The sequence below is a fragment of the Felis catus genome, chromosome E1 (genome assembly GCF_018350175.1).
Source record: "Felis catus isolate Fca126 chromosome E1, F.catus_Fca126_mat1.0, whole genome shotgun sequence".
Taxonomy (NCBI): domain Eukaryota; kingdom Metazoa; phylum Chordata; class Mammalia; order Carnivora; family Felidae; genus Felis; species Felis catus.
Genome location: NC_058381.1, coordinates 29811615 through 29836395, shown reverse-complemented (window position 1 = coordinate 29836395; position 24781 = coordinate 29811615). Strand labels below are relative to the sequence as shown.

The 24781-nt window shown below is 45.4% G+C and overlaps 1 protein-coding gene across 8 annotated transcripts in view; it reads right to left on the bottom strand.

The window, feature by feature from the left end:
• CE1H17orf67 (chromosome E1 C17orf67 homolog) overlaps window positions 1–24781 on the bottom strand; it is a 35801-nt gene that overhangs the window by 10090 nt on the left and 930 nt on the right. For 2 of the 8 annotated variants that reach the window (XM_045044165.1, XM_045044164.1), the window contains exons 2-4: window positions 23187–23380; window positions 19913–20115; window positions 12575–12675 (exon numbers count right to left, since the gene is read on the bottom strand). In XM_045044165.1, the coding sequence (XP_044900100.1) occupies window positions 12575–12675; window positions 19913–20115; window positions 23187–23224 (342 nt within the window). In that variant the 5' untranslated portion in view covers window positions 23225–23380. Of the gene's footprint in view, window positions 1–9837; window positions 10091–10639; window positions 10838–12574; window positions 12676–14004; window positions 14118–19912; window positions 20116–23186; window positions 23381–24636 lie in introns of those variants that run through there. The other 6 variants (XR_891062.4, XR_002149070.3, XR_006589308.1 and 3 more) reach the window with 6 other exon arrangements.

The window sequence follows — 24781 nt, the reverse complement described above, 5'->3', positions numbered from 1 at the left end:
GATTAAAAAAATAAAAGTCAAAAATAGCTAACTTGTGCTGTGAGTTTTATGCAAAGGGATGCTCTCATTCATGGTAGGAGGGTAGGGACATCAGGGAGGCGTCCCCAAAAAGGCATCATTTAAGGTGAGTCTCTTACAAATGAGAAAGAAAGAAAGAAAGAAAGAAAGAAAGAAAGAAAGAAAGAAAGAAAGAAAGAAAGAAAGAAAGAAAGACCTTTTGGAAAGCAATTTGATAATATGCACTAAAATCTTTAAAAATATTCATATCCTGGGGTACCTGGGTGGCTCAGTTAGTTGAGCATCCGACTTTGGCTCAGGTCATGATCTCGCAGTCTATGAGTTCGAGCCCCATGTCAGGCTCTGTGCTGCTGACAGCACGAGCCTGGAGCCTGCTTCGGAATCTGTGTCTCCCTATCTGCCACTCCTCCCCCACTCGTGCTTTGTCTCTCTCTCTCTCAAAAATAAATAAACATTAAAAAAAATTCATATCCTTGGATTCGGTAATTTACTCTCTGAGAATCTCTCCTTAGCAAATAGTCCAAAATATTAAAAGCACTTTGAAGTATCCAAAGTCTATAAAGAATTTATCAAACTCAATACCCAAAAAACAAATAATCCAGTGAGTAGGCAACAGACATGAATAGACACTTCTCCAAGGAAGACATCCAGATGGCCAACTGACACATGAAAAAATGCTCCACGTCACTCATCATCAGGGGAATACAAATCAAAACCACAATGAGATACCACCTCACACCGGTCAGAATGGCTAACATGAACAACTCAGGCAACAACAGATGTTGGAGAGGATGTGGAGAAAGAGGATCTCTTTTGCATTGTTGGTGGGAATGCAAACTGGTGCAGCCACTCTGGAAAACAGTATGGAGGTTCCTCAAAAAAACTAAAAATACAACTACCCTATGACCCAGCAATTGCACTACTAGGCATCTATCCAAGGGATACAGATGTGCTGTTTCGAAGGGACACATGCACCCCCATGTTTATAGCAGCACTATTGACAATAGCCAAAGTATGGAAAGAGCCCAAATGTCCATCGACGGATGAATGGATAAAGAAGATGTGGTATATGTATACAATGGAGTATTACCCGGCAATCAAAAAGAATGAAATCTTGCCATTTGCAACTATGTGGATGGAACTAGAGGGTATTATGCTAAGCGAAATTAGAGAAAGACAAATATCATATAACTTCACTCATATGAGGACTTTAAGAGACAAAACAGATGAACATAAGGGAAGGGAAACAAAAATAATATAAAAACAGGGGGGCGGGACAAAACAGAAGAGACTCATAAATATGGAGAACAAACTGAGGGTTACTGGAGGGGTTGTGGGAGGGGGGATGGGCTAAATGGGTAAGGGGCACTAAGGAATCTACTCCTAAAATCATTGTTGCACTATACACTAACTAACTTGCACTATTATGCTAATTAAAAATAAATAAGTTATTAAGAATAAATAAATAAATAAATAAATAAATAAATAAATAAATAAAACAAAAAATAAAAGCACTTTAATAACAAAAGTGTTCAGAGTGTTGTTAGTAACAAAAATAGTGGACATGATACAACTATCTAACAAAGAGAGTAATTCGGTATCATTATTGTCATAAAGAGTTTATAACAATATGGGAAATGCATATGTTATCATATTAAAAGAAAAACCAGGATACAAAATTATAGATCAAATATGAGCACACTTATTTTAAAATATACACATGGAGACTAGAAAGCAAAACATGAAAAAATGGCAATGCTGTCTTTGGGGAGAGGAAACCTGATTTTCTTCTTTGGATTCTTTCTTGGTTTCCAATGTTTCTATAATAAATATGAATGTCTTAAATTTTTATCTGTAATTACACAAGTATTACACAAACGCATTGTTATTTAAAATTCAAACATCAAGTATAAAGTTCCCTGGAGCACCACCGCCCCTCTCCTGTGTTGTTTTTGTAAGACTTATACATATGTTTATTAAAAATAGAAAACTGTGAGGCTCCTGGATGGCTCAGTTGGTTGAGTGTCCAACTCTTGGTTTCAGCTCAGGTCATGGTCTTACAGTTGTGGGACTAAGAGCCTGTCAGGCTCTGTGCTGACAGCAGGGAGCCTGCTTGGGATTCTCTCTCTCTCTCTCTCTCTCTCTCTCTCTCTCTCTCTCTCTCACTCTCTCTCTCTCTGCCCCTCCCCTGTTCATGCTCTCTCTCTCTCTCTCTCTTTCTCTCTCTCTCCCCCCTCCCCTGTTCATGCTCTCTCTCTCTCTCTCTCTCTGTCCCTCCCCTGCTCATGCTCTCTCTGTCTGTCTGTCTCTCTCTCTCTCTCTCTCTCTCTCTCCTTCTCTCAAAATAAATAAATAGGGGCGCCTGGGTGGCGCAGTCGGTTAAGCGTCCGACTTCAGCCAGGTCACGATCTCGCGGTCCGTGAGTTCAAGCCCCGCGTCAGGCTCTGGGCTGATGGCTCAGAGCCTGGAGCCTGTTTCCCATTCTGTGTCTCCCTCTCTCTCTGCCCCTCCCCCGTTCATGCTCTGTCTCTCTCTGTCCCCAAAATAAATAAATGTTGAAAAAAATTAAAAATAAATAAATAAATAAATAAATAAACAGGGGCACTTGGGTGGCTCAGTCAGTTAAGCATCCCACTTCAGCTCAAGTCATGATCTCGCTCGCAGTTTGTGGGTTCAAGCCCCACATCAGGCTCTGTGTGGACAGCTCAGAGCCTGGAGCTTGCTTGGGATTCTGTGTCTCCCTCTCTCTGCCCCTCCCCCGCTCATGCTCTGTCTCTCTCCATCTCTCAAAAATAAATACACATTAAAGAAATTTTTAATAAAATAAATAAACATTTAAGAAAATAGAAAACTGAGTGTACTAGACTGAGTGGTGTCCCCCCCCCCAATTTTATGTTCATCTGGAACCTGCACATGTGACCTTCTTTGGAAATAGGGTCTTTGCAGATGTAACCATGCAAAGATGAGATCATACTGGATTAAGGTGGGCCCTAAGTCCAATGACTGGTGTACTTATGAGATTAGTGCAATTTGAACACAGGGACACACGGGACACAAGGCCATGTGATCATGGACGCAGAGACAGGTCAAAAAACACCAAAGACTGAAGCCACCATCAGAAGCAGGGGCAGAAGCACAGAACGGATTCTCCCTCAGAGCCCCCTAGAAGGAACCAACCACCCCAACATTTTACTTCGAACTTCCAGTCTCTAGATCAGTGAGAGGATCGATGTCTGCTGTGAGAAGCCACCCCATTTGTGGTACTTTGTTATGGCGGCCATAGGAAATGGAGACACTGAGGAATACCAAAAGGTATAAAAGGGGAAAGTAAAGATTTGTCCCAAAGCTTATCACTGAGAAAATACTGCCATTATTTGGGAACATGTCTCCACACATAAGTACAGATAGAAGAGTAGACAAGTGAGGTTTCTTTTAAAACTTTCTTTCTTTCCAGGGGCACCTGGGTGGCTCAGTCGGTTAGGTGTCCGACTTCAGCTCAAGTCATGGTCTCACAGTTTGTGAGTTCAAGCCCCACACGGAGCTCTGTGCTGATAGCATGCAGCCTGGAGCCTGCTTCGGATTCTGTGTCTCCCTCTCTCTCTGCCCCTCCCCACTCACTCTCTCTGTCTCTGTCTCTGTCTCTCTCTCTCTCTCTCTCTCTCTCTCTCTCTCAAAAATAAACAAATAAACATTAAAAATTTCTTTCCATTTTCAAAGTGTAGGGACCCAAGGATCCTTACGCATACCGCTAGTGGGAATTGGTACAGTTGATTAGGCAATTTGGCCGTATTTAATTCAGTTAAAAGTGCATAAACCTTCTGACTCAGCAATTCCATTTCTTATCACGGAATTCAGCAAAACACATGCATATAAGGATTTTCATCACACACTGGAAATAACTAATAATGCCCATTGTCCTGGGAACGGCTAAACAAGTAAGCTGAAATATGTCCTAGTCCATTCAGGCTGCTCTAACGAAACACTACAGACCGGGTAGCTTATAAAGCACAGAAATTTGCCTCTCACAGTTTGGAGGCTCAAAGTCCAAGGTTAGGGCACGAGCAGGGCCGGGGTGGGGGGCCTTTGGGGTCACACATTTCTCCCTGTATCTTCACTTGGCAGAGAGGGCTAGGGAGCTCTCTGGAGCCAAATCCTATCACACTGGGGGTTAGGACATCGACACATGAATTGGGGAGTAGGGGGAAACACCACAGCATAATACATTTATACTGTGCTTCAGGTAAAAATGAGCAAGAACAAAATGTATCGTTGAGTGAAAAAAAAAAAAAAAAAAAGCAAGTTGCAGAATCAACCAAGCCCTGCTTCCCACACAGTGTTACTTCCGCAGTGAGGGGACAGGTGAGCCTGATATATTGAGGGCACAGTGAGGAGGCCAGCGTGCAGAGGGGAATGGAGGTGGGGACAGGGGAGGGGGCTGACAGACCCCTAGGGTCTTGGAGGCCACTGTAGGACCATGGATTTTATTGGGCACAAGGCAGGCAGTCATTGGAAAGTTTTGAGCAGGGGAGGAACAAGAACTGGTTTCTTTTTTTTTTTTTTTTTTTTGAGAGAGAGAGTACAAGTGAGCAAGGGGCAGAGAGAGAGGGAGAGAGAGAAGTGGGGCTCACCTGAGGCGGGACTCGAACTCACGAACCATGAGATCATGACCTGCTTAACTGACTGAGCCCCACAGGCACCCCGGTTTTAACATCGGAATCTTGCTGCCCTGTCGAGAACAGACGCAGAGGGGTGCAGAGAGGAAGCAGGGAGGCGGGTTAGAGAGGATTGCCCAGTCTCCTCTCGGGGCTCCACTGGCAGCCATGGAGGGGAAGGAGTGGCCAGAGTCTGGACGTGGGGCCCACACAACTAGGAGGTGGCACCATTTGCCCGTGTGACGGTGCAGTCAGGAATCCCACCTAAGACTGCTGGGTCTGAGCTGCCTGTGAAATGTTGCCAGTCACGTGGACAGTCACGGAAATGAGTCTGGAGCTCCGCCGGGGGAGGCCATGTGCAGCCATCACCATAGATGTGATATTTAAACTCACTGGACTGGGACACCTGCTGGCTCAGTCAGTTAAGCGTCCGACTTCGGCTCAGGTCATGATCTCGCAGTTCGTGAGCTCAAGCCCCATATCGGGCTCTGTGCTGACAGCTCAGAGCCCGGAGCCTGCTTCAGATTCTGTGTCTCCCTCTCTCTCTGCCCCTCCCCCGCTCACGCTCTGTCATTCTCTCTCAAAAATAAACATTTTTTGAAAAGTTTATTTGACAATAAATTATATTAAAAGTAAACAAACAAACCAGGAAAAAATAAAGGCCATTAAAAAAAAAAGTTTAAACTCACAGGACTGGACGAGGCAGGAAGGCAGGCCCTGGGACACTCTGGCATTTAAAGGGCTAAGGATTCACCAAAGCACATTGAGTCACAGAAACCAAAAAGGGGGACGAGAGGCTGAGGGCAAGGGTCCTGGAAGACTGGAACCCCAATGAGCAGGGTGCCCAGAAGGAAGGGAGAGAGATCAGCTGTGTCACGTGAAACTAACATGGGCGGGCTCCTGGTCCCCAGGACACCGGGAACAGAGGCCAAGAGCCTCCCTTGCAGTTAGCCCTCCAGGACCGGAAGTCAGTCCTCTCAAGCCAAAGCAGGCGGGGGACCCCCAGGGCTGGCGGAAGGAGATGCAGACTGGAGGTGCGAGGGGGCGCCTGAGGCCGGCGGCGGCCAGGGCTGGGGACCGCCTTCTGAGTAGCAAGGGCACAGACCCAAACCCTGAAAATTAACGTAAGCACAAGCATGACTGAGAAATACTCAAGGAGACCTCAGAATATTGTTGCCACTATCTTCCCTTTAGACATAAACCCGGACCTTCTTTCCCAGCATCAGTTTCTGCCCAGGCAGATTTTTTTTCCTCCATCAAGGTCCTGAGGCTTCATTATACCAGGGCTTTTCTGACAGGATGTCTTGACCAACGGAAGTAGTTAGTCCTAAGGCAGACTCCAAAGTGATTCGGCGGAAACCCAATCCAGACGGGCTGTCCCCAGCCTTCTGGGAGTGCCCATCCTATTCCCGTGAGGTCTAGAATCCACTCCCCCAAATCCCTGAAGATTCGGGGGCCGTGTTTCTCCCGAGTCAGTCTCATGGCCTCTTTCGCCACCCCGGCAGCTTCTAGATTCGAGCGATTCCCACCCTCATTTGTCAACCACACAACGCACCACCCACCCGCCTGCCATTCCCCACGAAGAACCACTAACACAACGTCACTGTGTTAGCAGACTTGCTCCTAAGGTCTGGGTAACGACGGCGCAGAGAGCAGAAAACAATGGCAAATTGTTTTACGCCAGGCGCTGCTGTAAAATAAAAGTATCCGCGATTTGCTACCACAAGGAATTTCTCAGTGGTGTGCCCTCCAGAGGCCCCACCTTCCCACCTGCTTCTCCCTCTCTCGGACCCGTCTTCACATCCCCCACCCTGCCTGCCCCGCGGCCTCCATACATCCAACAGCCCTCCTGTTTTCTTCCCCAGAGCCATGCTCCTCTGTCTCCATCCCCACTGGCGTTTTACCTGCTTCTAGCCAGTATCCAACAGGATGCTTACCCGTCTCTGGGGTGGACACCAGTCCTCCCCGCAACCGGAGGCCACACAAGTGACCTTTCCAATAGCACCGTGTTCTTCCCACCACACAGTCAGAGAACAGTCCTTGCAGTGCACCGGCAGGATTCATAGGGTCAGAACAGTCCCTCCCCCTGGACGCAGGGGGCACAGCTTCTCTGAACCTGTCTCCAAAAAGCCTCTATTTTTGAGAAAGCCAACATCTGCCAATACTTGAGCCACACATCAAGGTTATAAACATCGCTTAGTAAATACTCATGAACTGCTGCAAATCTTCATACTCATTTGCCTTTTGAATTCCAAATACCTCCCGAAAACTCCAATGGTTCACTCCCATCGCTGGCCTCTCCTCTCTCTGAACCGGTTTTCTTTTGCACAGTCCCTCAGAGGGGAGAAGCGAGATAAAATAACCCAGCCAGTCATCTCTTGGTGATTTTGAGTTAGAGGTGAGCACATGAGTCAAGGCTCAGGTCCCAAGGGCACACCCATTCCCCAGAAATCACTCCCTCTGCTCATTCGTCCCCGTCCACCTGTCTCCTGAGTACCATGGCAAGGAGGAGTGACAACCTGTCCAAAAATGTTATTTCCCATTACCCATGTAGAGTGGCATCTGAAAGGCAGCGTTGAAGAGGCTGTTTCCGGGCCTCTGCATGGCTCCTGTCACCTGGCTCCAATCTCCTCGCTCCCCTGCTTAAAATCTCAGCTGACTCCTCCTGACTACAGAACGGAAGTCAACTCTGCTGCTGTCAGCCGTGGCCTTCCAACCTGGCCCCAGAGGACCTTCTCTTGCCATCGCCGTTCTTTCATATGTTTCAGGTACTCAAGTCAAGGTCAAAAGTGGAAGAGAGGGAATTGGAATCCAGGCCTTCTGAAAAATTATTCTGCAAGGTCTTTTTCAAAACATACATGCACACACCCTCATATATACACACACCATACACACATACACACACGCTCACATAGATATACACAACCTCACGCACACAGTCATACACACACCCATACATACACACACCCTCACACACACATACACACACTCACATACACACATACTTTCCATACTCACATGCCCTCATGCATACACACACAGACACACACACTCTCACATGTATACACATCCTTATATACACAACACCTCCTCACACACACACCCTCGCATACGCAATATATCCTCACATACACAATACACACCCTTACACATACACACACAGTCTCACATACACAACACACATGACATTTCCAATCCTGAAAACACAGGACAATGCTCCCGCCTGCCCTTTTCCCCAGCAAAGGGACGTCTGAGCAGATGGTTTGCACAGAGAAACAAGGCAGGCAGCAGGTGGTCTTGGCAAAAGATAAGGAGCAGGAAAGTGTGGTTCCCCACAGATCAGGGTAACTTAACCCCTTGGTTCCCACGCGGACGTGAGCCTGTGGGGCAGTTCCGCCCAGCAGCCCCCACCTCCCCTGCGGCAGAGGTCCCACCTCGTGGCCTCCTCGTGGCCTGCTGACAATATGATACCTACACAACCTCACACACACAGTCATACGGGGTCACCGAGTCCAGTGCTCACATTCAACGGCGATGCAGGACCAAGGTCACTGTGACCCCAGCCGCTCACCTAAAATGAGCAAATGGCTCCTCTTCCACGGCCGGTGACTGGCCGGTCACCCACTACGCTCTCGACAAACCCACGAAAGGGAGAAGGCAGCCACGACACCCAAGGTGGGGGAGAGGCCAGACAGAAGTCCAGGATTTCAGGTGCAGCAGCAGGGCCAGCTTGAAGGGAGGGGGCCCTGGCGTTTCCGAGAAAGCCTCTGGGGGCCTCTACGTAAACCCTCCGGCTCTCGCCTGGGGCCGCGTCCTGCTGCCCATGCTTTTCCTCCGAGCTGTAGACTGGCAGCAGGAAACCCGCATCGTCCCCAAAGCTCTATCCAGAACCCTAAAAGATGAGCCCCGGAGTAAACCTTTTAGCCAGCTACTCTGCAAATTCTCTGCACTTTTAGAGAAAACTGAGGTCCAGAAAAAGGACACGGATTTCCCCTAAATCCAAAGCCCAAAGTCCATGACTAGTCAGTGGCAGAATACGGACTGAAATCGTATTGGGTGGAATATTCTCCCCACCTCACCTCCACCCCTTCCGCTGCCTGAAAACTCTTCATCTTCAAGCCTCAGCCCGGTGGACACCTCCTCTGGGAAGCCTTCCTAGCCCCCTCCCTCCTTCCAGTTAGGGCGAGAGACCCTCTTTTCTCAACCTCGTTAGAGAACTTGAATCCAGCTGGAAGGCTCTGGCTCTACCTGTCTCCACCCAATGGAACAAAGCAAGAACGTCTAGTTTATTTTACGTCCTCAGTGCCTGGCACTTGGTGAGGCCCAGTCAATGTGGAATACAATTAAGTGCACGTCTCGGCTGGCGAGGAGCGCTCTCTGCATGTTCCACGTGACCCTCTCCCTCTCTCTGTCTGAACTGAATCTAAACTAGCGCATTGACTCTCTCCATACCACTCAGTTCAACCTTCGATTGGTTCCTACGTGTCTCGCGCTGTTAGCTTTTGTGTTCCCGACCGGACCCCAGGAGCTGGTATTACACGTGGCATCACGTGTGGCCCGCAAGGCCTGGCACGGCGGGGCTCAGCTTCGGCTGCACGCTGATACCACCTGGGGGGCTCTGACACCCACCCGAGGCCCAGGCCAGACCCCACACCGCACGCCACCCCTCTGGGAGCGGGCACCAGATTTTTAACGTCCGCAGTTGGTTCCAGCGTATGCAGCCATGGCTCAGAATCACATTCCTAGAAAGATGTGAGAGCAGAAACTGCTTGTTGATTCAGCTGGTTCTGCGTGAGGGTAATGCAATATAATATAGTACAATACAACAGTGAATGATAGCGCAAGAGACACACAAAGTGACACAGAATGAGAAAGGTTGGGGGGAAAAAGGAGACTGTTCAGCATGATGTAGCCAGGATCCCTTACCCTTAGTGCTGTTGGCATCTTAGGCAAGATTATTCTCTGCTATGGGAGCTGCCCTGTGCATTGTACGATGTTTAGCAGCATTCCCGGCCTTAACCCATTAGATGCCAAGAGCAAACTGTCCCTCCTCCCGCCCCCGCAGTTGTGACAACCAAAATGCCTCCAGACACTGCCAGATGTCCCTGGGGCTGGGGGAGCAAAATCACCCCTGGATGAGAACTACCGATCCAGACTAGCCACCAAATCATTTATTGCACGTTTATTTCCCATTTCAACGGTAGATCACATGAGCACTTTTCCAAATTTGGCTGAGTGGCAGAGAGGATTCTGGACAATGGGGTCAGTGTCTTGGTGACAGGCATGCAGGGCTGGGCTGTACGCAGGATGAATGGGAAATGGTTGGTGGGGTCAGCGGTGGGTTCTGAGGCCAGAGAGAATCACACAGAAACTAGATCCGGTAGGTTCAAGGCAATTAAGAGGAGTCAATAGTGATCAGCCTACAAAAGATGACCAAGGGGCGCCTGGGTGGTTCAGTCGGTTAAGTGTCCGACTTTGGTTCAGATCATGATCGCACGGTTCCTGAGTTCGAGCCCCGCATGGGGCTCTGTGCTGACAACTCAGAGCCTGGAGCCTGCTTCAGATTCTGTGTCTCCCTCTCTCTCTGCCCCTCCCTCTCTCTCTCCCTCTCTAAATAAATAAATAAATAAATAAATAAATAAATAAGCAAACAAACACACATACATACATTTAAAAAAAAGACCAAAAACAGAACAAAATTTTTAAAAAGCCAGATATTCAGTAAAATCACAAAATTGGAAGCAAGCTGAAGGTTGTCACAGGTGAAGGCCAGTGATGACCAGAGGCCAGGAGAAGGGAAATGGTCAGAGAAGGAGCTCTCAGAAGTTCTGGGCAGGGAAGGACCACATCAGGCTGTGTTTGGGGACACAAGTCTAGCATGGCATGAAGGCTGGCACGGGAGGGGCACGGGAGGCAGGAAGCTGATCTGCTATGGTCCAAGCCCACCTGCTACAACAGTCCAAACTCACCTGTTGCCCAGGGCCAAAAACCCTTCAGCCCCTGTGAAGTCAGAGCTCAGAGGAGCCAGGGGCAGATGCTGGCAGAGAAAATGCCCAGTGGCCAACTCCGCTGTTGATTAGAGCCTGTCTCCTGACCACTTGGAGGGGAGCAGCTCCTTCAGAGCCCTGCGAACCAGCCTTCCCCCAGGGGGAAGCCCTCCAGACATCCTGCCAAAAGCACAAGGGGCCAGTTAGAGCCCCCAGGGGCCTCAAGCCAGATGTCCTGCTCCCCACACTCTCTTGGGTTCCCCAATATCTCCCCATATTCCTTCTTAGCCTCTTGGAGCCCCTCTTCCTCTGCCCACCCCTGAGCGTCGATGTCCCCACATGTCAATCCTGGGCCTCTTCTCTTCTAACTGCTTCTCAAACTGTCTATCTAAAGCTCCAGTCTGCATTCCCCCATTTAAAAACTCCCATTGTCCTCCACTGAACACAAGATAAAGTCCAAGGTACTCCAACCCTTGCTCCTGCCCACCTCCCAATTCCCCTCCACCCTGCACTTAGATATTCCAAGCCACATCTGACATACAGGGAGGGAGGAAGGGATGAAGAGAGGGAGGAAGAGAGGAAGGGAGGAAGGAAAAGAGGGAGGGAGGAAGGAAGGAAAGAAGGAAGGGAGGAAGGAAGGGAGAGAGGAAGGGAGGAAGGAAGAGAAGGAGGGAGGAAGGGAGGGAGGAAAAGAGGGAGGGAGGGAGGAAGGAAGGAAAGAAGGAAGGAAGGAAGGAAGTGAGGAAGGAAGAGAAGGAGGGAGGAAGGGAGGGAGGGAGGGAAGCCACATCTACCCTTGACATCCTGAAGTTCTTGATTTGTTTCTAAGCCACTCTGTACAATAGCAATTCGCCAGCTTCTCTGTGTCTGCTCCCAACTCTGAGCAGAAATCCAGGCAACTACTGCCTGCAGCCTCAGCACCTTGCTGGTCCCTGATACTTAATATTCAAAGGAGTAGTCACTGTTTGCTAAGTACTGTCATAAGTGCCTTATTAGAATTACTTGATCCTTATAAAGTAGCTATTTTCTGTCATTATTTATAATAATATTATAGGAATGTAAGTGGTAATATTTATTGTCAACCCCATTTTATAGCTGACAGTACAGAGGTACAGAAACATGAAGAAACCTTCCCCAGTTTGCACAGTTAGAAAATGGGGAGAAAAACCCAGACGGTGTGCCCCAGAGCCAGCACTCCTCAGCAATGTGCAATCCTGCATCTCAGTTAGAGACTTTTAAATGAACTAATTCTGATTTAAAAAAAAAAAAAAAAACAGGAATGTTAGTACTTCAGCCACAGGATGGGGAGACAAGCCAGGCCCAGAGCCACTAGGGCAGGGTCTAATATCACCCACCACAAGTCACAAAATGAAGGCAAGGAACGGTGCCCTGGTTCAGAAACACAAGGCAGGTGACCGCCACAAACCCACAGGGCAGGACAGAGACTACAGACCAAACTCAGAGGCACGAGGTTAGGGCAGAGCCCCCACAGGCCACAGGGCACAGACTCTGCCCGACCAGACAGAGCATTGCTGGCCAAGGATGCTGGTCCACCTTGCTGGGAGCCCCAGGGAAGAGGAGGAAGAGGGGGTTGGCCCCAGTTTACAGGACACAGGGCCCTGACATCCGGCTTGGGGGTGGCATCCGGCAGCCCACAGGGGATCCTGGGACTCTGGCCCTCGGCCACAATGTTTCCATTTGAAATATCGTGTGCATAGTAGGTGCGTGGGGCTCGAGCCTCCGGGGGGAGAAAAGGGGAGAGTAAAAGGTTGAGGTCAACCTGACACCTGAGACCCGGCAGAACCTCTGTCTAGTGGCCCACGCTGGACCGGGGCCAGCACCTGGCTCGGTTTCATAGTGAATGAGCATTCAAGCGATCACACTTTCCCTTCCAATAGCCGGGAGCCCGGCACTCACCCGCATGGGCTCGTCAGGGAACCCGGGTTTGCTCGGCCTGTCCTGCCGTCGGGATCTCAGGAGCTGCTTGGCCTGCTTTTCCGTCAGAATCGGAGAGGCCCCTGAAAAAAGTCGGGAAGGGGCCTTCGGGACTCTCGCAACAGGAGCTCATGCACCATCTCACAGTCCAAGGCGAAGGATTTGCAAGTTCGATTTCAGTCAAACACAAAAGCACTTTCACGGGGACCTGTCCCAAAGGACGTGGCATTCCAGAGAGCTCCGAGGAGAATTCCAAATTGTTTCTAACTCAGAGCCAAAGCTGCACAACGTAAACATAGTTACCTATTCCAACGGTGCATTTCTTTAAAAGTGGGTGCTAATCTGGGGCGCCTGGGTGGCTCAGTCGGTTGAGCGGCCGACTTCGGCTCGGGTCATGATCTCACGGTCCGTGAGTTCCAGCCCCGCGTCGGGCTCTGTGCTGACAGCTCAGAGCCTGGAGCCTGTTTCAGATTCTGTGTCGCCCTCTCTCTGACCCTCCCCTGTTCATGCTCTGTCTCTCCCTGTCTCAAAAATAAATAAAATGTTAAAAAAATAAAAATAAAAAAAAAGACATTAAAAAAAAGTGGGTGCTAATTTAATGAATACAGGATTTTTTTTTCTTTTTCTTTTTTGTTTTTTTTTTAGTAATCTTTCGAACTCACAACTCCGAGACTAAGAGTCGCATGTTCCACCAACTGAGACAGCCAGACGCCCCTGAGTAAGTTTTTTAAAACACATTTTCTTCAGTTCTCTGGTCAATGTGTTTCTTGTCCCTTAGTTTTGCTTTGATGGTTTTTCTTTTTTTTTTCTAATCCCCAAAACACTAAATCAGCTAAAAGTTGTTACTGGAAGATTCTCCGTGAGAACAAGACTGTGTTAAAGTTGATAATCACACATGATGTCTCAAAGAAGGTATCATGATAAAATTATATTAAGTTTTGATAATCACGTGCGAACTCCAAATGATATCACCAAATAAAAGTCTGTCAAGTTTTGATGATGTCGTATGAAGTCTAAAAGACAGTATAGTTGAAGATTTATCAGCATTTCTGAGAATTAATATTCAAATACATTTAAAGATTAAGAAAATAGGGGCACCTGGCTGGCTCAGTCAGTAGAGCATGCAACTCTTGATCTCTGAGTTATTAGTTCAACCCCACATCGGTGCACAGATTTTTAAATAAATAAAACTTTTAAAAAATAATAAAAAATTTAAAAATAAAGACTGAAAAATAATTATCCCTAATGATAGCAATTCTGGGAGCCTGCTCTTAGGGAGGGAAAAAAAAGCACTGAATTATTATATATTACATATTCTTTGAAATGAAAAAAATATTTTACAAATATAAAACAGACTGATCCCAGCTTGTCATGTCAGCATAGAAACGGCTGTTTTCAGAGTTCATGCTCACCTGAGAAGCAAGTCAGTAAGGTGAGGCAGAGGACAAGCACAAATAGCTTCTTCATCCTGTCTTTGTTCCGCTCTCAGCCTCTTGCAGAATGAACGCCCCCTGAATGGGCCAGCCTACTTAAAGGAAGCGCTTCCGCCCCCCCCCAACCCCACTTCCCCCATCCCTTCACCCCCCCACACTTGTTTATGCTCTAACTACACTTACGGTATGATGTTAAGTGCATCTGACTCTGAGTTTTTAGTATGACCACTAAACTTTTCCTCCGAATCCCTATAAATTTTCATCCTGAGCAAGGAAATCACCCCTCTGTGATGTGACTTTCAGAGCATGAATTAGAGAAAGCAACATGTGATATTGACTTCATTTAAACAGACGCAGCTACATCATACACTGGTTTGTGAGTGTCTGTTTTTGCTCCTGTTTTCATCTCTTTCATTAACCGTCTCTTACATTTGCACATTGTATGACATCTCTCCAAAGCCCATTCACTAATTAGGTTTGACCTTCCTAATAGTTTCAGAGGTAGGTAGGGAAATTGGCAAGGAGCATAGTAAAGGGGAAAATTTTTTTTTCAGCTGACTTCAGAGCCAGAACACCCAGGGTTCGTGTCCTAGCTTCACCTCTTTCTAGCAACGTAACCTTCGGTAAATCACTTACCCTTTCTGAACTTTGGTCTCCCCCCCTGTACAAAGGAGGAACAGTCCCTACCTTGTGGTTGTGATTAAAGATGAAGGATAAGCAGCAGCTAGCACCATATCCATTTTACAAATAAGGAAGTGAGGGCCGCCTGGGTGGCTCAGTCAGTAGAGGCTGACTCTTGATTTCAGCTCAGGTCATGGTCTCACCATTCGAGAGTTCGAGCCCTGTTTGGGATTCTCTCTTTCCCTCTCTCTCTCTCTCTCTCTCTCTCTCTGCCCTTCCCCCACTTGCTCTCGATCTCTCTCAAAATAAATAAACAAATGTTAAAAAAAAAAAATAAGGAAGTGAGGTTTGGAGAGGTGAAACCATATCCAAGTTCACACACTATGAATGCTGATGTAGAGCCAAATTCTCCTCTCTTCAAAGGCTACTGCTCTTCCCAAGAGGGTCTCCTGCAATTTGCTGCCCATTAGAAGGGTAAGCAGCCCATTTCAGACTCAAGGTTACTTTTACAAAGACAATAAAATCTCAGTAATCTCAAGTTCTTTTAAATTCAAATCCTCTATAAATATTACATAAAGAAATTATTAAATATATTCTTTAAAATGTCTGGAAGATATGCGGCATTTACAGGGATGAGATTCTCGAGTCAGAGAAATGGTCTGCTGTTTCTGTGGTCACTTTGCCCAGCTCAGAGGAAAACAATGTTCTCTCTGTAGTTGTCCGAATTGATGCTAATGTTGTGCAACTGATATTGAACCTGAATGTTCTATCCACTCTGCTGGTATAAGGACAGTTTGAACAAATTGTAAACAAAAGGAAAAAATCATGCATTGTCAGCAAAGTTGCTCAGAATTTGATCTTCAGTTTTATGCTCTCGGTTGCTATTAACGTCCTTCCGTTTTTATGCAGTTTTCAGTAACTGAGGAATTTTAGGAGCATTATTTTAGAAATAGATATTTGTCACATTATGTACCTTGTGGTTTTTTATGTGCATTGTCAAATCTGTCGTTGCTTTTGCTCTTGTGGTTGAATCGAACACTAACCGTATTGTTTTATCAAATAAATACTTTCAGTGGGCCAGAAAAAGAAAATGTATACCCAGCCAGAAATTTCTAATGTGTCCAATGTAAATTTACTACAAAAGTATTTTTTTAATTCAGTAACTTTTGTCCATATCAGGAGTGTCTGATAAAAATATGATGTGAGCCACAGATGCAAGCTGCATACATGATTAAAATTTTTCTAGTAGCCACATTTTTTAAGTAAAACAAAAATTTTTCTTTAATTTTTTTAATGTTTATTTATTATTGAGAGACAGAGAGAGACAGAGCATGAGCAGGGGAGAGGCAGAGAGAGGAGGAGACACAGAATCTGAAGCAGGCTCCAGGCTCCGAGCTGTCAGCACAGAGCCCGATGCAGGGCTCGAACCCACAAACCGCGAGATCATTACCTGAGCCGAAGTCAGACACTCAACCAACTGAGCCACCCAGGTGCCCCCCAAAAATGAAATTTTTTTATATTCTATTTTATGTATCATGAATACCCAAAATATTATTATGTCGATACGTAATAAAACTAAGCAAATGATGAGATATTTTCTGACGTTTTTTGCACCAAGTCTTCAAACTACAGTATATATTTTATGTAAAAGTTCATGCATTTCAAGTGCTCAGTAGCCAAACGTGGCTGGTGGCTACCTTATTGGGTGGCATGGGTCTAGATCCTTCCTTCTCTCTGGCCACCACCTGAGTCTAGGCTACTGTTAGTCTTCCCCCAGCTTCTGGCACCAGGCTCCCAACTAGTCTCCCAACCTCCCCTCCTGTTCACTTTGATGCATTCTCCATGCAGCAGCAAGGATGGTCTTCTTAAAATAGAAATATAAAATAGGAAATGGACGTCATCACTTCCGTGCCTAAGAAACCTTTCTTATCTTCTCACTGGACCGAGAACAAAATCAGAATCCTTACCATGCACTACAGGACCCTGTGGTATCTCTGCCTGCTGCTCTTTCCAGCCCGACTCTAACCACACCCCTCTAGCTTACTGCCATCCAGCCACACGTGGTTACTTTCTACTTAACAAACTCTTCCCACCTCAGGACGTTTGCACATACTTTTCCTCACACTTTTAACGACTGGATCCTTCTCATCCTTCAGGCTTTGATTTGTAAGTTCTCTTGCTCACGCAAGCCTGCCTTCACCAACCTGAGGAAGGTTCCCTGCCCACTCCCCACCACTACCATTACACTCCATCTCCTAGCACACACCATAGTGCGTAAATACTGGCTTTGTTTACTTTTAAAAATCTGTCTCTTTCCACTGGACTATAAGCTCTAAGGAAGCATGTATTACTTTTGTAATTAAAAAAAAAGAAAAAAGAAAAAAGGAACCTCTGGTGGACTGGAAAGGTCCTACTAGAGAAAGTCAGGGACCTGTTCTTCTCCCCTTTCCCCCGGCATATTGGTTCAAGGTCTCAGGTGGAGAGCGCTCTTCAGCTGTTATGGCTGGGCCAGTGCCCATATGGTTCCAAAAGGGGAACTTTAGGAAAACCAAAAGAGCAAGGTCACTTTGTAGTGAGCGTCACTCCAGTGAGGAGAATTCTTTTCTACCACCTATCCTTATTCCCAGGGAAAGCAGAAGCCAGATCAATCAGGTGAATCTGGGTGTGCCTGGGTGGCTCAGTCAGTTAAGCGTTTGACTTGGGCTCAGGTCATGATCTCTCAGTTTGAGGGTTTGAGCCCCACGTTGGGCTCTGCGTTGACAGCTCAGAGACTGGAGCCTGCTTTGAATTCTGTGTCTCCCTCTCTCTCTGATCCTCCCCTGCTCACTCTCTGTCTCTCTGTCAAAAATACATAAATGTGGGTTTTTTCTGTTTTTTTTTTTTTAATTTAATCAGGTGAATCTGCAGGGCTCTCAGTTGAAAGTGCAATTCCCAAAAACTCCACAAGGTGGCAGACTAGAGAGCAGAACCAGGGACATCCAAGGTCAGGGGAAAGAAACAAGGCCACCAAGGTTAACTATTCTAGAAACTGCCAGGAATACCAGAGAATCCACTGGAGATGGAGAGAGATGTTGCTGCAGTGCCTCAGACTATTTTCCTAGGATCTGAATCAATCTGAAGGTCTTCATTAGATGCTGAGGCCTAGAAATTCTGCATTACCAACTACCAACAGGAAGAATGCTACCACCCATATTCAAGGCATCCGAACATAGCAGATATTTGTGTCGGCTTCCCTCTTCTTAAAAGGAATTCTCGGAGCACCTGGATGGTTCAATCAGTAGGGCGTGCAATTCTTTTGATATCAGAGTTGTGGGTTCGAGCCCCACTTTGGGTGTAGAGATTACTTAATAATAAAATCTTTAAAAAACAAAAAATAAAAGGAATTCTCAAATTACACTGATGTTCAAAGATCTGAAAAACCTGACACCATCAAGCTCCAACATCATCCCACCAGATATTCTCTTAAAAGGATAAGACAGTGATTTCAAATTCTGTCAGCTAAAGAAACTTCAGGGACAAGGGAACATCTTTAAAAATAAATAAATAAATAAATAAATAAATAAATAAATAAATAAATAAAATAGAAAGATGCTGAATCTGTCCCAAGAGAATTATGATGTGTCCACATTCTTTAGGCCCAGAGTCAATTAAATATTTTCTAATATTCCTTTTTGTAGTTTTCTTTTCTTTTTTTTTTGTCTACCTTCCCCACTAGACTATAAGTTCTATATTTTTACGGTGTATAATTCTTCTATAACTTTTATAGTAGTAACTCTGTAAGCTGTACATGAACGATATACATGTTAATATACAGGCACACTGTGCAGGCAGATGTTAGGTTTGGGCAGGCGTGGTGGGTTAAATCATTAGCACCAATTCTTCACCACCACCACATATGCATGCTCTTTGCCATATGACCTTGAAGTCCCTCCCTTTGACCTCGGGCTCAACCAAGAGACTTGCTTCAGACAATGGGATGGTATCAGACACAACACAGACAAAGGTATATGCAGTGTGTTTGTGCACGTAGTCGTGCCCTCTTGCATTGCTGCCATTGCTACAAAAAGAGCTTCCTCCAGACAGCCGCCCCTGCACCTTGGTCTCAAAATTAACTCAGATGTACCCGAGCAAGGAGCTCAGCCTACACAGATCCACAGCTTGCAGTAGATTCACTCAACCTAGCCCCACCTAGTTTCCAGCCACCACAGCATGAAGCACAGTTGCCCATAACCTGCAGATCCTTAAGATTACATGATTGTTATTTTAAGCCACTGAGTCTAGGAGTGGTTTGTTACACAGCATCACTCTGACAACAGCTACCCAATACAAGGGGTTCTTATGAGATGGGTAGTATGTCCATAACTGGGTGCTATTGGGTCTAAGCTAATCACAGGGTCCTGCCAGAAGCTTCACTCAAAAGTGAATGAATATCTACTGGGTAGGCCATGTGGTATAATGGTCAAGATTGTGGAGCACAGAGCCATCAATAAACCTGAGCTTGAATCCTAGCTCTGAAACTTAGTACCTAGGTCACACTGAAGCTGTAACTGGGCAGATTTCTTAACTGTCCAAATGACTGCTTTTTCACTTATAAGAAAAGAATAATAATTACAATATAACTTTCCTCTTAAGGTGTTTTGAGACTTAAAAATTTTTTTTAATGTTTATTCATTTTTGAGAGACAGAGCACAAGTGGGAGCAGGACAGACAGAAAGAGAGACACAGAATCCGAAGCAGGCTCCAGGCTCTGAGCTGTGAGCACAGAGCCTGACGTGGGGCTCGAACTCAAGAGCTGTGAGATCAAGACCTGAGCTGAAGTCAGATGCTCAACCGACTGAGCCACCCAGGTGCCCCTGTTTTGAGACTTAAAAGAGAAAGTGTATGCAAGGTACTTGACAGATATTGCAAGGATCTAATACCTGGAAACCACTGTTGGTGTTGTCACTGTTCTTACCATTCCTTCTTCTCATCCGTGAAAGATGATTTGTGAATCATCTTTGCTTATATTTGCACACACACACCCACCCCATTCTCAGACACACAATAGAAAGTCCATAAAAAATGTTTTGAATGGCCAAATAACATAGAGATTAATCAAGCACATATTAAGATATATAATTCTATATATTGTTGAAATAAAAATCCATCTTTATTAGAAAAGAAAACATGGCCCCTTTTCAATAGGAGTTGATTCCCCCTCCATCTCCACACCCTGTGCCCTTGGCTTCCCTTCTCATATCCTCAGGACTTCTACACAAACACATACCTTCCTGTTTGGAGCAATAATACAATGGCAAGATGGTTTGGCCTTGGACAGGAGCCTTTCTGGCCTGCTGCGGGCTTCCACAAGTAGGCTGTAATTTCTGTGCTGGGTCCAGGACATTGGCCCAGCGTACATCTGCCCAATAGGTAAGGACAGCCAAGGTCAGCATCAGATTCCTGATGGCCAGGGCCAGGCTTCTCTCCAACCTAAACAGGAATGACAGGGGTACTGGCAAAGTGTGGGAACGTACGGTGGTACAAATAAACACACTAGGGGAGTGGAACATGGACCAAATAATTTGTGAAACCACTTCTAAGGCTGCTGTCATATTACACTTCATTCAGGAAAAGTGCTAGGCCTTCAACTGGGAGAGAAAAGTTTGATTCTTCTGGGGCAGAGATCCTGAAATCTGTGTTGTTTTTCTCTGTGGGATCTCAGTTGGGATGATAAGCTTCAGAGAGACTAAGAGACACTCTAGCCCGGATTCGCTAACCTTAAGCGGCTAAGAATCACCCAACATCTGTGAAAGCCTCTCACATGGAAGATGAAGACAAAGCAAACCAAAGGGAAAAGCAACCTGGGGCCATCAGAGACCATGCACGGAGAGAAGGGGAAGAAAACTATCCAACACTATCCTCTGATTTCTCAGAGGATATTTTTGCTCCCATGAAACATGAACAAGAAGTTGGGGGAAAAAAGGAATATTCCAAAATCGAATCAACAACAAAAAAGAAGTTCTTAGAAATTAAAAAAGATCCAAAGATAAAGCTATGGAAATAGCTATTTTAGAAAACAGAAACAGCTATTTTAGAAAATATCTATTTTAGAAAAATAGAGCCAAACTGAGAGAGAGAGAGAGAGAGAGAGAGAGAGAGAGAGAGAGACTGAGAGAGGAGGAGGGAGGTTTAAAAAAATAACAACAACAAAGCAAGGGAGAAAAAATATTTTTAAAGAGAGGACATTTATCCAGATGAGTTGAAAACTTATGTCCACACAAAATCCTGCACACAGAGGTCTATAGTCCCTTATTCATAATTGCCAAATCTTGGAATCAACCAGATATCCTCCAGTATGTGAATGAATAAATAAAGTGATAAATAATATTCCAGACAATGTAATACTATTCAGCACTAAAAAGAAATGAGCTATCAAGCCATGAAAACAAAGGAATCTTAAATGCCTATTATTAAATGAAGAAAAGCCAATCCAAAAGGGCTACATATGATATGATTCCAACAATATGATATTCTAGAAAGAGCAAAGCTATGGAAATGGTAAAAAGATCAGTGGTTACAAGGGGTTAGGGATTGGGGGAGGGGCAGGAATCAACAGGCAGAACACGGAGAATTTTTAGGGCAGTAAAACTATTCTGTATGATGCTATAATTGTGGGTACATGTCATTATACATTTGTCCAAACCCACAGAATTTGCCCCACCAAGAGTGAGGCCTAATGCAAACTAGGGACTTTGAGGGGATGATGGTGTGTTAATGGAGGTTCATCATTGGTAACAAATGCACCACTCTGGTGGGAGATGGTGACAGTGGGGGGAAGCTCTGCCTGTGTGGGGACATGGGAATACCTGAAATATCTGTACTTTCTACTCCATTTTGCTGTGAACCTAAATCTGCTCTAAAAAATAAAGTCTATTTTAAAAAATAGAGAGAAAGAGGACAGTCTAGTAGTTTCAACATCTAAATAAGAGAAGTTTTTAAAAAGAGATCACAGGGGCACTTGGGTGTCTCAGTTGGTTGGGCATGCAACTCTTGATTTCGGCTCAGGGCATGATCTCATGGTTCTGAGTTCGAGCCCCACATCGGGATCTATGATGCTGGATTCTGCTTGGGATTCTGTCCCTCTCCCTCTCTCTGTCCCTCTTCTGTGCATGCGCTCTCTTTCTCTCTCTCTCTCTCAAAATAAATAAATGAACTTTTTTTTTAAAGGAGATCACAGAAAATAGAGAGGAGGAAATTAACAAAGTAATTCTAGAACCAAAGGACATGAGCTGCTAGACTGAAAGCACCCAGCAAACCTAGCAAAATAGATGAAAACAGACTCACACCGGGCACTTGTCTGTGAAATTTCAGAACACGAGAGAAAAAGGGAAGATTCTCCAAGTTTCCAGGAAGCACAAACAAGTCCCATTCAAGGGATCAGGAATAAGCATAGTGTCAGACATCTCTACAGCAACATTAAAAACAAGCAGAAATGGACCCATGTCTTCAATGTTGTGAAGGGAAATCATTTCCAACTCTGAATTCTATACCCAGAAAAATAATCAGGTATGGAAGGTGGAATAAGGGTATCTGTAGACATCCAAGGACTCAAAACAATACCTCCCATGTACCTTTGTTCCTAAAGGTACTGATGGGTGAGCTCCAGAAAGACAAGAGAATTCACCAAGAAAGGCCAAGTGCCAGGACCCAGGGAACAGAAGGTACAAACAGAAGAGTGGTGAAGGGAAATCCCAAGATGACCCCTGTGCTCTGATGCAGAGGGCAGGCAGTCCAGTTTGGCACAAGGTGTGACCTACATCACAACCTGAAGACACACTGAGGACAGACTGGGTGAGCCAGGTTCTTATTTATTTATACTTTGATGGCCATGAGCTGACAAGGTTCCTGCTCCCCCAGCCCTATGCATTTTTCCTGGATCAGCTGAATACTCCTTTCTCCCTGAGCAAGGTGCTAAGAACCTGAAGGAAGTCCTAAGCAGCTAAGAAGGAAACATGGAAAGCAGCCCCTCTCCCAGCCAGATTTTTGCCTGATGTTCAAACTACAGCCCTGTTCAGTTGTCTTCACTGTGATTAGCAATCTTCCCAAGACCATGCTCTCTGATGTCCCCGGGGGTGGTGGGGATCTCCTCGGGGAAGCTGGATTCAGACTCTGCCCCAGACTCTACTCAGCTCATCTCCTCAGGACCAGGTTTGGGCTTGTTTTTCAAAACAAAACTATATTGGGGGGGATGGTAGAAACTATATTTTAGGGATGGTAGAATTATAAAGAAAAGCAAGGGAATGAAGGATATACAGATTAGGAGAGTAGTTCTTTCCTGATGAGGCTAGCAATCAGGTGGGCACAGGAGAGGCTCCGAATGTTCAATACGTCAACCTGTGTGGTGGGTTACACAGGCATTTATTTCATTATTGTTTTTAACTGCACGTATGTTTAACTGCGTATATGTGCTTATATGTTTCATTAGATATTTTGAACATGTGATACATTTCACAATTAAACCCCCCCCCAAAAAAGTTTGAGTAAGAAAATAAAAGGATCACCTGGGGAACTTGTTAAGCAGGCAGAATCTCAGCTCCATTGTAATTCTGATTGGAGAGACCTAGTCAAGACCTGGGAATCCACGTTCTTCCATGATGCTGATGTAGGGGGTCAAAAGTTGGCATCAAACTAACTGAAGTCAAGGCCCCAACTCCGTTGACTACTGGTTGTATGACATCAAGCAAGTTTTCTTCGTCTGGAAAATGAGAATGATAAATCATATACAAACATTATATATTATTAGAGACAAATATAAATATAATATAAATATTAGAGACAAATGGCCAAAAACAGAGATAAGCTCACAACTGTGAACTATCTCCATAGAATGGAATACTATGCAACTGTTATATACAAATTCATAAAAACATGGAAAAGTTATTTTGTAAATGAAAAAAAAAAAAATAGCCAGACAGAGAATATATCTACCATATAATCAAAATAATGTGCAGAAAAAAATAAACCACAGTTTCCATAGAAAATAATGAAAAAATATGCCTCGGTGTTCAAACACAGGTCGTCTTCGGGGTGAGAGACGGATAATTTTCTTCCTCTTTTTACTTTTCTACATTTTCCAAATGTTCTAGTGGGAATTTTTGTAAACCCCTCAATTTTTTAAAGTATATCCTTTGTTACGTTTTCAAATTGAAACTAAATTAAGGGCTCTGCTTCCAATAGGATTCACAGATGTGTATGGCCAGGATCCATCTGATCCAAGCCACACAGTCTTCTCACTTCACCACAGTCTGCCCCCAGTCTTTATAATCCAGCTGGTTAAACACTTTAGATCCCTACTCAAAATGCAGCCCAGGAACCATCAACATCAGCATCATTTGACCATGTGCCAGAAATGCAGGCTCTCACCCCACTTCCCCAAGAAAGGGAATTGGAACCTGCATTTTAACAAGATCCCCAGAGGCAAGGTTTTTAGAGATGTAACAAAATAAGAGACACTCTCTCTTTGATGGTTTAATTTGGATTGAAGCTAACTTGGATGACCAAGTTAAAACAAAGGGATCTCAGTCCCAACATTGCCTATGGGCCATCAAGCATGCTTGTCTACCGCTCTGCGCCTCAGTTTTCCTCATCTGGAAAAATGGGAATGATAAACTCAGCCTGGTGCCTAGCAAGTGCAGAGATGGAAGCAGGGGTGCAGTAAACCATTTTTTTAATAGGTCTAAAGTAATGCTTCTTGTCGGGTTTGTTTCAACAGGACTGGCACTCTGTGGCAGCTGGGGCTCCTGGCACAGTGTTTGGCTCACCCTAAGCCAGTGCGGGTTTAATAAACAACTAGCTCAGGTGACATCTACCAATTTTTTACTTGGATTGTCCCATTCTTTCAGTATATAATACTCAAAATTGCCAGTTTTCTCCCAACACTCAAAACTGTCCCAGCTCCCACCTCCGCCACTGAAGGAGGTGGGAGAAGTTGAAGGTCATAGATAAGCTTACCGTAAACCGTTCATACTAGAACTTCCTATACTGTGGGTTACGGACCGGCACGGCTCGAGCCTGCATCCTCTCTACCTACCTCACCTAATGGTTACTCCGCCCACCGTTCTCCTTTAGCCACGCCCTCGGAGCCCGCCCCTCCCAC